Here is a 15660-nt window from a genome sequence, read left to right on the forward strand (position 1 = left end):
TAATGTAAATCACTAAAAATTCTCCCGCTGTACGAGGATGTGAGTGATACTGCCAATAGCTGGGTGGAGGGTCTAGCAAAAAGCTTTGAATTAAAATGAGAATCTCAAGCTTCACTTCAGAATGGTAATTAGAAAACAGACTCAGCTGTCTATTAAGAATACTTTCAGATCATGATAATAAATCCATATCACCAATTTTATTTATCTTTAATTCTTTACCTTTTGGAGGGAGAGCATACTTCCAGTTCATTAACGGTGATACAGTCCTTGGGTCCTGGCCTTACAAGGCCAAATATGAAAAAACTCTACTCTCCCAAAGAAAATGTACCTTTGCAGAAGGTGGTTATGAGAAATTGGTCAGATATTCCACCAAAATAGCATGTGAAGCCTACGTATACTGCCGCTCTCCCACTATATATGACCCTATTTCCTGTTTCCTATGTTATCTTCCTTTCTCAGTATTCTCAAGTCTCTCGGACTTTTTTCAAGGACCTACATCAGGCTTACTAGCTATCTAGAGTTTCCAGAAAATACCTGTATCCCACTTTCTGATATATAAGACAATCACTCATCTGCTGGTAACTTCCTATTCTCTGTAATTCTCATAGACTTTCAACGGTGCCCACATCTGTAAGCAACGTGTGAACCAGGGGACTAGACTGTTCTGAGTCCATAAAGTTTTTCTAAAGAAAGGGATAACAAGATCAGAGCTGCTCTCTGGAAAGATACTCTGCCAAGGAACAATATCCAGTTGACGCACTGGTGTTGTGGACTGAACTGTACCCCCACCCCAAATTCATACACTGAAGCCCGAAGCCCCAGTACCTCAGAAAATGACTATTTGGAGATGGGGCCTCTAAAGAGGGATTAAGTTAAAATGGGGCTGTTATAGAGTGGGCCCTAACCAAATCTGGATGGTGTCCTTACAACAAGAAGAGATCGGGATGTGTGCACAGAGAGGTGATCATGTGTAAGGTGGCTGCTGCAAGTCCTGAAGAGGCCTCAGAAAGACCAGACGTTCAGACAGCTGTATCTTAGACTTCTAGTCTACAGAACTATGAGAAAATCAATTTCTGTTGTTTGAGCCACTCAGTCCATGGTATTCTGTTATGGCAGCCCCAGCAAACTGATTCAGATGGGATCAGGTAGAAGGCAGCTGCACCAGTCAGGGACTGAAGGAGAGCACTTGTGGCAACAATGCAGAGACCCCAGAGGGTGTGAGGGACGCAGCCGGACTGAGAGACCCCAGAGGGCGTGAGAGACCCCGGAGGGCCTGAGAGACCCCGGAGGGCATGAGGGACACAGCCGGACTGAGACCACAGAGCCTGAGACAGGGATGTGAAGACGGGGGAGATGAAGAGTAGAAATGTACTCTGCGAGATGGGCTGGTTAGCAAGAAATTTACAAAATTAAATATATTTTATATTTTAAAATACAGGGGGTCAAAAAAGGGGGACAAGTGATTTCAAGGAAAGAGGAGTTTCATTATAAACACATGTCTAGATGTGTCTGGCTAAGTGCTTTCTTTGTATCTCTTTGTCTACCTTGGTCTTTACTTTCTCAATCAGACACTCAAACAATTGTTGACTGACAATCTCACTTGGGGAAGAAGATTAACATTAACATAAAATAGGCCCAGGTCCATCTGCTTTTTTTTCTTTTACTTTTTTTTTTTTCCATCTTACACTATGTCCTTAAATAGTAAGCCTATCTCAAATTTCCTTGAAAGGGCCTAACTAACTTTTTAAACATCCTTATAATCATTCTCTTTGTATTTTCTGCATGCCTTAGCTTATTCTGCATCTTTACAGACTCTATCTTTGAGGTTTATCCCATTCTTATATAGTATTTATCCTTAATTATGTCCTACTCTTTTAATTTTTAAATATGCCATTTAAAAATCTTTGAGTTCTTTAGAAAGCAATCCCTAAAATAATAAAGAATTGTTTCATATTAATTCAGGACAAATATTTTCTAAATAAAAAAGGATGCAATTAAGGGGTAGAAGAAAAGATGACAGAGACTAACTTTGCTGAGCACAGTAAAGGCTCTGGGAAGAGTTTAAACTATTTTTTAAAAATCACTATTTCTGTTCAAATTTATGCTATACTGTCCATCTGAAATTCTGGCCATGAACTGTATTCTAAATACTAACAAATCTGGAAGACACAATTAATTACTTACAGTCACAAAGAGAACATGGTTTGAAAAGCCAATAGCAAAACCTCTATCACTATCTGTAAAATGAAAATAATACTTGTTTCATAAGACTATAACAAGATTAAACATACTGTTCATAAAGCTGGCACACAACATGTTCTCAGGAATTTCATCCATCCATTCAAAAAACATTTAGTAAATAACAAGGTCCCAGGTGAAGTTGTTTGGTGAAGGCCAAACAATGGGCCCTTCCTCTTTAAAGGCGCAGGGACATGGCCAAGTTGCCATGGAACCTGCTTCGGTGTCTGGCTCAGGCTGGACAGATCCCATCAACACGTCATGGTTTTAATACCTTTCTTCCAAAATAATCTGTGCCTTACTTTTCCCACCTTGTAACAACTGAAGGTATTGCTGTAACTATTTTTTAATCCAACACGTTGTATTAAATGTAATATATGTCTTCTTCATATACCACTGTCCTCTACTAAACCAGTTAGAAAAATTAGCTTCCCAATTTTATTTGTATATCTCCATTACTAAATTGTTGAGTTTAATGGATAAATATAAGAATATAAGAAGAGTTCTAAAGTTCTAAAACTCAAGAAACACACTCAAACTAGAATAGTTTACTTTTCATATGATTGTTTTGACAAATACTCTGCCTCAAAGAAAACAAAGAAATAAGGTAAATCAATCTTACATTTAAACATTAAAGGTTAAATCTGACTCAGAGAAAGACTGTCCGTATTTCTAATTCTAATAAGATGAAAACAAAAGGAGACCGCCCATGCAAAATGCAGCATTATGCTATCCCAGAATCAGAACTTTCAAGAGGAAAGGGACCTTCTTCTCTCAAGTTTCCATACAAGTAGTCACCTCCTCCTCCACACACAAACACACACGCAATTGTCAAATAGGCCAAAGCTAGAAATAGCTATGAAGATAAAGGTCAAATTACATAAGAGAATTTTTTAAAAGAAACATAACCAATAGGAAAAAATGAAAATATATAAAGACATATAGCAGGTATCAAAATATATGTATTATTATTGTTCATCAAGTGTTATGTTTCAAAAAGTAATTTTTTAAATAGAGGTATTATTTGACTCTGTTACTCTCTTCCATTTCCTATTTATGTTATGACCATCTGTAAATCTATGAATTGTTTTCTATTTGCAAAATGATTCAGCTAGAAAGCAGAATGAGACTGGTCATTCAACAGTCTCTCCCACCCACCCTTGCAGACATCACATCACAAAGACTATGACTCACTTTGCCATACAGTTTCTATCCTTTCAAGAGTTTTAAGATTGTTGTGATGAATACTGGCTCATAAATCTGAATATTAGGATGAAATTACTTGTGCCATTTCCTCACAGCCAAAAGGGATATTAACAATGGTACCAGACAGTTCTTAATCCTAATTTATAAAATGATTCACAGCTTTTAGAAAGAGAGAAAGAGACAGAGGGAAAGAAAGGGATTTAAGGATTAAATATCTGACTCAAGTATGAACTCTCAGATCTATGGTTTTTAATTAGATCACAGCTAGTTCTGAAATTGGCTAGAAATGTTGACATGTTCTTCATTAGCTGAAAAGAAAAACTTCCACAATAAAAATTAATCCTAACGAAACGATTGTGTTTTAGCTTTATTGCTTCCTTTGAAATAATATGAAAGGTGTCCACAGAAGGAACCACAGTGATGCTACGTTCAACTTATCTGCTCTGCACACTTCATGCTGAAGTGTATATGCTTATTTATCTAAAGTTCTAGCTCGTTCAGCAATACACATCGAGCCTCTTCATGGGCCTCAGCTCAGTCATTCATTTGAGTCGAGGGAATTCTGGAGTGCCAAAAGTCAGTCTCAGTCCTCAGAGTAGAAAAGAGAGCCAAGGACTACTGCGTAATGTTTAAATTGTTCAAAATCCTTGCCACCTAGAAACTTCCAGTAAAACTGAGGGACAGGAGGTTAAAACACATCAAGCTATTAGAGAAAATTTTTAGACAGCATGCAGGAGAGGACAGATGGGTACAGGGCCATGTGAAAGCCATAGGGTCTGATGCAAAGCCTAGGACTGGGGTCAGGAAAGAGGACTTAAGTGCACTTCAGCTCAGGGAAACAGCCTGATTCAAGGCTAAGAGGAGAAGGATGTCAGAAGGCCGTCAGAGAGGAAGTCAGAAGACTTGGCTCATTTGTTGGGTACACACTGAACTTAACACACATTCTCTGAGTGGACAGAGCTCACAGTCCCAGTGCAGGAGACAGACATGTAAACAATTAATTACAAGAAAAACTGTTAAGTCTACAATACATCCCAACTACTATGGGGAAAGAAAGCACAGACAATTAAGTCTCCCTGGGAAGGTAGGGGAAAGTGTCACAAAGGAAAAGACCACTGAGCTGGCTCGTAAAGATCTTTTCAGGGAAAAGCTAGAGTGGAAGCAGGGGGTGAGAGAAGAATTGGTATGAAAAAGGAGGATTTCCCAGCAACAAGGATCACAAGTGGAAAACCCAACTGTAATAGTGATGTTTGTGCCAGATCGGAGACAATCACGAAGGCAGGGAGCTCTGGCAGCATCAGGGGAGTGTGGATAGTAAACAGCTGAAGTAACACTGAGAAGGTAGGTCATATTTCAGAGGGAAAGTCAGGAGGGTCTGTTCATAGGTAAGAAAAGGACAGAGGAAACCAAGAGACAGGGCGAAGAAAAGTCACTGAGGCAGGGACGAATCCCAGGTCTTTAGTTTTGGAGACTAGAAGAAGAATTTCATTTCAGGCAGAAATTCAGTAGGAAGGGTGCCAGGTGGAGAAAATGATGCTATGTTCTGTTTTCTGTGGGATGAACTGAGGCTGCGGCAGTACACCCGTCCTTTAGGCAGCAGGATCACGATACTAACACAAGACAGAAAATCAGAGAGATTTGAAATGATCTGTGCTGAAGGATCACAAGTATTCAGAAGGATGGAAAGAGAGGCAAAAACAGAGCCTTGGGGGATATAACAGCAAAAGACCGAAGATAGGAGGGACCAGAGGAAAAGACGGTTGGAAGGGTGAGAGGAAACCGGGCTAATGTGCCAAGGAATTCTGGTGAAGACAGAGGCAGACAATGGCGTCAAGTGTCAGAAGGAGGGTGACAAACTGGATAAGTCCATGTGATTGAACTGGAAGACTGCCGGGGCCCAGAATGATTTAAGTAGAATACCAGAAGCACAATCCAGAGTTAGAAAGAGAAAAGGAGATGAAGTAGAAGAGAGTACGGGATTCTAGGATACTGGTCACAGAAGAATGAGAGGACAATGCCCAGCATACCTGAGGAATTTTACATCACACAATACATGGTAAATATCTTAGACGCTTTTTAAAGAAAACAATTCATAATGAGAGCTTTAAACTAATTATCCTGAGCAATGATTCATCTTTTTATAGACTATACCAAAAATGCTAATAGCCAGCTTTTTAATATTTCAATATAATTACATTTTTCCAAATATAATTTTGTCACATATAACTATCTTCATTAAAAGGCTGACTAAGTGCCTAATTGTATATGTTACTATACCAAGAGAACTGTAAACCTTGACCAGGCTTTGAATAGCATGTGGCCCATGAGTAGTTATCCACATAGAATGTTTTCATCAGCAGCTCACTTTTAGTGAGAATTCCCAGAGTAAAAGGTGCAAGTCTTTTATGATGTTTATTTATATGGAGAAGTCATGGTCCCTACCTTAAGATGCCAAATTTTCTCAAAGTGCATAAATCATGAACAGAGAAAATAACCCACTCACAGAATGTAGCCAGATCATTACTACACTACAAAAATTTCCTTTAAAAAGCAAAACAAAACAGGAAAAAAAAAAAAAAACCTTCCCTCCCCACCCTCTGCAATATCCTAAAAAATCTGTGAACTTTACACTTTAGAATTCTATGGGATAATTTAATTTAGAGGGTAACTTAATTTGAGGAAGTAAGTAGCCCTTTGAAAATACAAATGCCCACGACTTCTCTGGTTTTCCAGTGACTAAGCCTCTGCACGCCCAACGGAAGGGCCTGGGTTCGATCCTGTTCAGGGAACTAGACCCCACTTGTGGCAACTAAGAGTTCACATGCAGCAACTAAGATCCAGAGAAGCCAAATAATTTTTTGAAAGAAAATCCAAATGCAAACACACACACACACACACATTACTGATTACTGTAAATGAATGAGTAAGTATTAAGGATATACCAGTCAACTCAAAAGTCACCCTATGCAGGAAGAGTGACAGGGAACAACTGGGAGGAGACAAATTAAAAACTGAGTATCGGCTATCTGTTGCCTCTAGGCCCTCCAAATTTCTTCAAACTAAAAATATCCCACAGGAATTTAGAATGGGACTAATCCAGTTTCTAAGAACTATGTGGTATATGGCTCAATGGGTGAGGTTTCCTGGGAGTTGCCATTTTTCCTTTATTCCCTGCCTAAATTCCTATGGCCATAAATAACCTAGCTTAGAGAGAGAAAGCAATAGCTACCCCCTAACAATGGATGCCAGAGAAGGCAATGGCACCCCACTCCAGTACTCTTGCCTGGAAAATCCCATGGATAGGAGCCTGGTAGGCTGCAGTCCATGGGGTCTCGAAGAGTCGGAAACAACTGAGTGACTTCACTTTCACTTTTCACTTTCATGCATTGGAGAAGGAAATGGCAACCCACTCCAGTGTTCTTGCCTGAAGAATCCCCAGGGACGGGGTAGCCTGGTGGGCTGCCGTCTATGGGGTCACAGAGAGTCCGACATGACTGAAGCGACTTAGCAGCAGCAGCAGCAGCAATGGATGCAGTAAGGGAACACTGAAAATCTTGGTGCCACAACTGCATTTCCCATTGCTGTGGTGGTGGCAGTTTAGTCACTAAGTCATGTCGCACTCTTGCAACCCCATGCACTGTAACCCCCCAGGCTCCTCTGCCCACGGGATTCTCCAAGCAAGAATACTGCAGTAGGTAGTCATTCCTTCTCCAAAGGATCTTCCCGATCTAGGGGTAAAACCCAGGTCTCTTGCATTGCAGGCAGATTCTTTACCCCCGAGCCACCAGTGACACAATGAAAATTCCACAATGGTAACTGTTACTTGAATTATATTGTCAACAGCCAAACACTTGACAACATACAAGTTAAGCATAAGACCAGATCCCTGGTTTCAGAGTGCAGAAAATGACAAGCTCAAAAACAAAATAGAACCAAGAATACTTGTTTGGAGAGGATACGGTAATGAGGTTAAGGTTCAAGTCCAAATGTGCTGACTTGTCTTGTTCCAATTCCCAGTAATAGAGTGGTTACCCCAGGCCAGTCCCGCACAGATGTTTGTTACAAGACAAAGGGGCCCAAGCAGGGGGTTTTGAAAAACAAGTAAAGGCAATGGCATGTGAGTAGTTACCTCCCTGTTCCACAGACATCTTTTGGCCAGAAAATAACAATTCTAATAATGCGAGACCTTACACTGCCTTTTTTCAATATTGCTGACGGTAATTTCTGAGAATCAATATGTAGATGAACAGTCAATTTTATAATTATAATGTATTGAGGATGACTCTTGTTTTGTCTATAACGTTTTTTCAAATTACACCTAAAAATCTCAGCTATCCATTTAAAACATCATAAATCTGAACATAATACTCAGAATCCACTTCTCATACCTGTGTCAAAATCTAATTATGGAATGGCCACTGTATAAACACAAAGAGAGCCCTCAGGGCATGTCACAGGATATTGCCAGTTCTAGGCTGAAGTCACTTGGCACCAAACTCATTTTAAAAGGCTCCTAAGGTGTGGTAATATCCATGATTCATGAATTGTCCTTTCATTGCTGAACCAATTACACGATTTCCACAATTAAATGAGCTATTGGGTTCTTACTTCACTTGTTTACTGCGCACAAATGGCATTAGAGTAAACAGTATGCTTATTAAAGTAAATTGGTGGGATCCACTTGCCAGATATTACCCAAAAAAGTGTATGTGTGTGGAGGAGGGAGAATCTGGTGTCATCAATCAAAAGTTCCATTGACATAAAGGAAGAGAAGAAAAGGTGGCTTTCTTCATTACTCCAGGGGTACAACCAGAGGCAACCTGTGAACTCATAATAACTCCCCAGAGCAACTGACTATGTCAATATTTTGAAGTGGAAGAAGCCTAAAAAGCCAGAACGGCAGGGATAGTCCGCAAGGGGGCAGGTGGGCAAGAATCAGCAGGTAAACTCAGGCAATCAGTTCCGCCTTTGGACCTCAATCTCCTCTTCTACAAAATGAGGCTGGTGAACAGTTCGTTTTTAATGACGGGGCTGCATGGAATATGTGCGGTGGCACAGAGGGTGGGAGTCAGACGGGATCCCAACCTTGCTCCACTTGGGGGTGGGCAGGTCCCTCAGCCTCTTCAAGGCTCAGTGTCTTCTGGAGGCCAGAAGCCGGAGGAGTGTGGCAAGCAGGCGGTCCTGGGAGAAGACCCAAAGGTGGCTCCAGCACTTCTAACTACCTTCATTTTTTCCAAAATAAAAGCATCTGGAATAAATTTAATGCTAAAATGTACACAAGCAGCACACTTTGCCCTTACTATACTCCACCACATGTTGAACGTGCGGCCTGGGATAAAATGTGCTCTCTTCTGAAAGTTTTCACATGGTTCAGTACTTCAGAGCATGTATTTCCGTTACACATCCCCATGGGCAAGTGGAAGGGGCCTGGCAAAATATCCGGGACACCAAAGGGAAGGTGGATGTGCGGCACCCATACTGGCCCTGTCTTTCTTTTTATCTTGCTTTTACCAACACACTCGTGTCAAATACAGGTTATTTCAGGATTGTGAGAAAAGTGCAGGAAAGTGGGCCTTTTGATGTAAAAACAATTCAAGAGAGAAGCTGGGGAGAAACGCAGGTGATCTCCAGCAAAACTGGGAAGCTGGAAACGCTGGCGGTGTCATTGGCCCGCGCTTCCTGCAGCTGTCCACCTGGCCCCACACCACCCTGCCCTGTGTCCCTTCAGAACCTAACCATGTCCCCTGCCCCTGACCAGCGCCCCACACTCATGCCACCGACTCCACAGCCTCCCCCCTCAACTGCAGTCCTGCTGGTCAGCTTTGGGGGAAGAAATCGTGCACACACAATTTAATTCACGTGAAATGTTAAAACCAGGTAACTGCTCCACTCGTCCTTCCAGAGGCACCCTCCACCCCGCATCCATGAGGACCCAGGTCCAGGGTTTCCCGCAGGCTCCAGCACCCGCCGAGGCTCAAGTCCCTCATGGAAATGGTGTAGGGCTGTCGGCCGTCGTCACCACAGATGGAGACTGTGGATTCTGAGAGGACACTGCGTTTGCATTTTAGAAACATCTGGACAGAGAGTTATGCCAAAGGAATAAATCTCCAGTGATAGATTTTGGGTGTATGGACAAACCAGTTTGAGGGAGGGGGCCTTGGGTTTTCCAATGTTTCAAATATGTCTAGGTATCTGAACCTTAATTCGGTGGGAAGCTGTAGCAAGCATTAACAGCTTTTATTTCTCCACGTTTGCTGATCAGTTTTGCTCCTTTAGGGGAATGGAGGGGATATGGTTAAGAGGATACTGGTATGGCATTGTTTCTCCTATGTATTTCCTAACAGTCTCCTCCTGGTTTTGTCAACTATTAGTATACCTTTGATATGTCAGGGAAAAAACAAAACACTGTCCTTAATTAAACATATTGTCCAGGTTGGCCTATACGAAAGTCATTTAAATTGATCATTTTCAGGTTTATATTCTTGTCAGTCTATCACCTGGTACAAGGTGATTTTTAAATATCAGTACTTATCAGTCTGGATGAGTACTCTACTCTCTACCTTTGAAGGTCTTTAGCTAGTTATCAGGTTGGCAGGGTTTCTCAGCCTTAATACTATTTAAGTTCATGGTCAGGACATTTATTTTTTTGCTGAGCGATTAGGGAGGTATCCTGTGCACTGTAACATCCCTGGCCTCTACTTAGCAAATGACAGTAGCACCCTTCCAGGCATGACAAGTGGAAACATCTCCAGGCATTGCCAAATGTCCCCTGGAGAGTATCAATCCTATTTCAGACCATTAAGTTAAAATAAGAATACAATAAAATAAGTTAAAATAAGAATACAGTAATGATGGCCCAGCCCAAAACTGGGAATAAAAAGTTAAGTGAAGTTGCTCAGTTGTATCCGACTCTTTGTAACCCTGTGGACTGTAGCCTACCAGGCTCCTCCGTCCATGGGATTCTCCAGGCAAGAGTACTGGAGTGGGTCGCCATTTCCTTCTCCAGGGGATCTTCCCGACCCAGGGACCGAACCCAGGTCTCCCGCATTGGAGGCAGACACTTTAACCTCTGAGGGTGGTAACGTAATATGCAATTCAGAATTATCCTTACCAACTCCCATACATGCCTGCATGCTCAGTCACTCAGTCATGTCTGATTTTCTGCCACCCCATGGACTATGCCTGCCAGGCTCCTCCGCTCATGGGATTTCCTAGACAAGAATACTGGAGTTGGTTGCCATTCCCTTTTCCAGGGGATCTACCCAATCCAGGGATCGAACCAGTGTCTCCTGCATCTCCTGTATTGGCAGGCGGGTTCCTTACCACAGCGCCACCTGGAAAGCCCAGTCCCTATCCAGTTTTGTTTTAAAGGAAATAGGGCATTGAGAGCGTCAAAGAAAATACCTGCAACTCATAAAATGTCTGGAAGAAAATGTACTAAAGGAAGCCCCAATATAAACCTAATCTGCGGGAAGAGTTCTGTCTTCTCGTCAAAGAACATACTACTTTTTGTGCTACTAGAAAAGAGCGAAACTAACTGGGACATATGTGCACCTCGTCCAGGCAGACAAGCACAGAATAAACCCCACACAGAAAGATAATTTTGTGAAACCTAAATAGTTACCAAAACAGAGAAAGAGCACTAACCAATATACTGGGCTACAAGCATCTTTTCAGTTTTACTGGATAATGTAAGTGGTCGAGAAAATTGTTTAATTATGGCAGGCCTGAAAAAAGTTACAGACCTGAATCCTTTGCTTGTTGCTATTTTGAAATTAATAAAGACAAATTCTTATGAAGGGATATTTCCTATTACTGAATTTGTCGGCTAGGTTTGGCTGCAGAGTTGTCTCCTCTTCCTAACTCTCAGCCCAGAGTGACAGCTTGCAAAGTTCCTTCCCTGTCCAACTCTTTGGGACCCTAGGGACGGTAGCCCACTAGGTTCCTCTGTCCACGGGGAGTCTCCAGGCAAGAATACTAGAGTGGGGTGCCATTTCCTTCTCCAGGGGAACTTCCCAACACAGGGATCCAACCCACACCTCTTACATCCCCAGCACTGGCAGGTGGGTTCTCCACCAGTATCACCTGGAAAGCCCCAAAGGAGGCAGTATTAGCATCACAAGGAAAAGAAGGCCTCTTGCAGGTTTTACAGAAGAGAAAAAAAAAAAAAAAAAACAGAGGATCAAGTTTTCCACCTGAAAACCATTAAGGGAGGACTAGCAGAACAAACAGCTTTCAAAACATGTTTTACCTGCACTTACAGAATGACAGTTAAAAAATACCTGATCTCTTTCTCTCACTTCAAACTCATCTATTTTTATTAGCCTATTTTATACCTCTTTCTTTCCTCTTTCTCTAGACCAGCGGGTTCTCCAACTGTGCTCCCAGGTCAGCATCACCCGGGAACTAGTTAGAAATGCAAATGAGGCCCCACTCCAGACCTAAGCGATCTGAAACTCTGGGAGATGGTTCAGCCATGAATCACACAACACACTTTGCAGGTGATTCTTATGCACTCTTAGTTTGACAACTAACGCCTCAGACCAATCTTATTTCTATTACCACAGATATATTATTATTATTACAGAAAATGCAACTATAGACTAGTAAATTGAGTCCTCTGCGCACTTCAAACTCCTATTTGATCCTCAAACCTGACGCAAAGTATCTTTCCAACAAGGATCTTTTAATTGGGCTGCGGTCCCTCCTGGCTTTGCCCGGGAGACAACGAGCATCCCATAGAAGCGGTCGGAACTTCAGGCTCGGGGCGCGGGAGGCAGCTCGCTGAGCCGCTCACCTCTGCTCAGCCGCCGGGCACCTCCGACGCGACAGGTTGTCTGCGCCCAGGGAGCCGCCCGCAAAGCCCGGGCACCGGGGCCCAGGGGACTGGGTTAGCTGAGCAGCCGGCACACTCCAAAGCCTGGAGGAGCGTCTACCGCCACCGCAGCTCGGGGCAGGAGGGGGCGAGTGGTGAGCCCGAAACCGCCGAGGGCCGAGCCGAGAGAAACCACAAGTCCCACTGGGGTCACAGTGAAGAGGAAGAAGGAGCGCGGAGGCTGGAAGGCAGGGGCGGGGGAGAGAACCGCAGGGGATGAAGACGGCACCGGCGAGGAAGACCTGGGGAGCACTCACTGTGAGGGTCGCTCTTCTCGCGGACCCCGTCCACTCGGCCGTCGGGGTGGATGCGCAGGAAGAAGCCCCCGTTCTTGCAGTACAGCCGCTTGGGGTCCTTAAAGTGGCCGGGCGGGAAAGCGCTGCTGCCGCCGTCCTCCGGCAGGGCTGGCAGCGTGGTGATGCTCCCGGCGGCCATGGCCCCACCAAGGCCCTGGCGGGGTCCCCGAGCCCCTGGAGCCGCGCGGGGAGCCGCCGCGCCCCGGCCCCGGCCTCCGACGCGCTCCGGGGCGCGGCCCCGGCCCCGGCCCCCCAGCCTCCCTCCCCGCGGCACGCGGCCGCGCCCGCGAGCCCCCAGCCTCGAGCTGTTCGGCCGCTTCCCTCTCCGCCTGCCCTAGAGCGCGGGGAGCCCGGCGGTCCGGGATCGGGGGGTGAGGGCTGGATGCCTCTGCGGCCGCCGCTCTCGGGAGGGCCGCCTCCCTAAGCCGCAGCAGCCGGGATCCGCTCGCCACCGCGGGCACCGCGTCCGCCGGTCTGCTACCCGCCGGGCCGCGGCGTCACATCTAATACGTCTCCACCCCCGACGCCCACGACCCCCCACGCCCCCCGCCCGCCTCCCTTCCGGCGCACCGCCCCCTACTCGCTCCGGGTTTTCTGGGGCGGGTGTCTGGGTCGGGCGCTCGGGCCTCAGGACGCAAGCGCGCGACATCCGTGCCCCGGGAGCCCGAGGGGGAGAGCCAGGGCCGGGGGAGGTGCGGGGACGCGGCGGGAGGCTCTGGCCCAGGCCTCCGCCGCTCTAGGGGCTCAGCCCCGCCGGTTCCCCAGAAGTCGCCCCAGCCCAGCTCCGCGCAGCCCAAACCACGTTTCGACTTTCTCCACATTGCGGAGCTTTTCGCTGAGCAACCAGCCGTGACTCAACTTTTCAAAGTTTAAATGCAATTTTCTCCTCTAGTCTTTTTCTCTGCCAGCGTCTCAAAGCGTAGAAACTATTTCCACCCCGAAGAAGTGGAGGAATTGGAAGTCAGGGAGGATTGTGTGTCAGAATAGGTTTTGAACGTCTTAATTACCCAAAGACGAGGGGCACGCAAACTGTTAACAGGGAAGGCGGAGGCTGAAGTATTTTACTAACAGGAGGGGAGAGAGAGGCCAGAGAAGGGGTTGAGTTGCAGAGAGGAAAAGGTTTTTCTCTGACTAACCTGATAGTCAATGTGCAAAGATGAAAATAGCCCTCAAATCCTTATCGCGACTGCAGCATGTTAATGTCTTGTTCTAGCTAAACTGTTAGGCACTTCTTGGAGGGAGGGTAGTTTATTGAAAATCCCAAACTACAAAATTGAGGTTAATTACACTTTATTTTTCAGTAGAATATAACAGGCACTACAGATTAGCAAAATACTCATCTTTAGAACTTCATATGCTACTCTGTGCAAAGCATTCCAGTAAGTGCAGTGGGAGATGCCCGATCAGACGGGGTCTTCTGGCACAGTGAAGATGATACAAGGGGACCAAGAGTAACACAAATACTATTAACAGTAGAACACGTCAAGGCCATAGAAAAGTAAAAAGTTTCAGGAGATATTAGACAAGGAGTAATTCAGCTTGAGGATAGGCAGGAGTAAGGGAAAGCTTCTTGGAAGAAGTGAGAATACAGAAGTTCCTCTATTTAAGAACTTATTTGCTTTCAAAAGATTATCCATGGGTGCATTTTTTCATAAGGCTCTGAGATGGGTTTAACTCTAGACACATTTCTAGGATGTTAAATAGGAATACGATTCTTTGGAGCTTTAAGAACCACGGAATACTCTTCTCTGGGCTGATGGATGTTCTCGGACATCTCTCTCCAAAATGGACAGGTTTTAGCTGCATTTAAAATCTCTTAAGACAAACAGCTCCCTTGCAGATATCTCTGTGGGAATCCTCAGGGATGCTTAAAGTTACTGCAGCATGAATTGAGGTGCCACTTACTTTGAAATCAAGTTAGACTTGAACAAGCTTTGAAATCCATGCACAGAAACCTGAGTATTCGAAGAACACAGGGATAAAAGCTAAGTCAAACCATTTATTTCACAGTAGTATCCAGAAATTTGGGGAAGAGTTACAAGCAGTTAAGTAACGCGTATGCTTGGAGAAAGCAATAGCAACCCACTCCAGTACGCTTACCTGGAGAATCCCATGGACGGAGGAGCCTGGGTAGGCTGCAGTCCATGGGGTCTCTAAGAGTCGGACACGACTGAGTGACTTCACTTTCACTTTTCACTTTCATGCATTGGAGAAGGAAATGGCAACCCACTCCAGTGTTCTTGCCTGGAGAATCCCAGGGACAGGGGAGCCTGGTGGGCTGCCGTCTACGGGGTCACACAGAGTCCGACACGACTGAAACGACTTAGCAGCAGCAACAGCAGTGTGTATGCTAATGGACCACAGGTCCTGTGGAACTTCATCCCATGTACAATAACCTCTTGTTTCCTAGATCCTTGCAAAACCAGGAGAGCCGATACCACTGGAAATGGATAAGCCAGCTCAGGGAATCTAGGTCTCTAAGTCAAATAGCATTAATTCCAAGAAGACATCCTTAGGAAAGTTGTCTTATGTTCCTAACCAGACTCTTCTCAACACACACTTGTAGATACACAAAGATACAATATTCTTAGATGCGATCAATTTGCTCTCAGTTGAACCATGAGCAATTTACTTATACTCTCATTTTACCCAACTCTAAGGATGAATATAAAAGTAATTTTGAAGAAAAACTAGAACCAACAGAATTCTATAAAATGATGGATACAAAACCCATTATTTAAAAAAAAAAATTAGGTTCCGGAATTTCCTTCTCAACACCAAGGTAAATTACTTTGGAATTAATAAGAATTGTTCAAAATCTAAATGATGAAAAGTACAAAGACTTAATGAGAACTTAAAAAATACTTAAGTGTTCCTAGATGGAAACATACAGTAAAATAACAATGTCAAATTAAACAATATTAGTTTAAAAATTTGGCACCATTTTAAAACTAAATAACAATATTGTGAAATTCATTTGGACAAATAAATGTATAAGAACAGCACACTATTAAAAAATTAACATAGATCATAGACTTAAATGTA

The 15660-nt window shown here is 44.1% G+C and overlaps 1 protein-coding gene across 1 annotated transcript in view; it reads right to left on the reverse strand.

Annotated features, from left to right (window-relative positions):
* Positions 1 to 13094, reverse strand: part of FGF2 (fibroblast growth factor 2) — a 57920-nt gene extending 44826 nt beyond the window's left edge. The window contains exon 1 of the mRNA XM_069557496.1: positions 12577 to 13094. Within this exon, the coding sequence (XP_069413597.1) occupies positions 12577 to 12754 (178 nt within the window). The 5' untranslated portion in view covers positions 12755 to 13094. The remainder of the gene's footprint in view (positions 1 to 12576) is intronic.
* Between the last annotated feature and the right edge of the window lie 2566 nt (positions 13095 to 15660).

The sequence above is a fragment of the Ovis canadensis genome, chromosome 17, assembly GCF_042477335.2.
Source record: "Ovis canadensis isolate MfBH-ARS-UI-01 breed Bighorn chromosome 17, ARS-UI_OviCan_v2, whole genome shotgun sequence".
Lineage (NCBI taxonomy): Eukaryota > Metazoa > Chordata > Mammalia > Artiodactyla > Bovidae > Ovis > Ovis canadensis.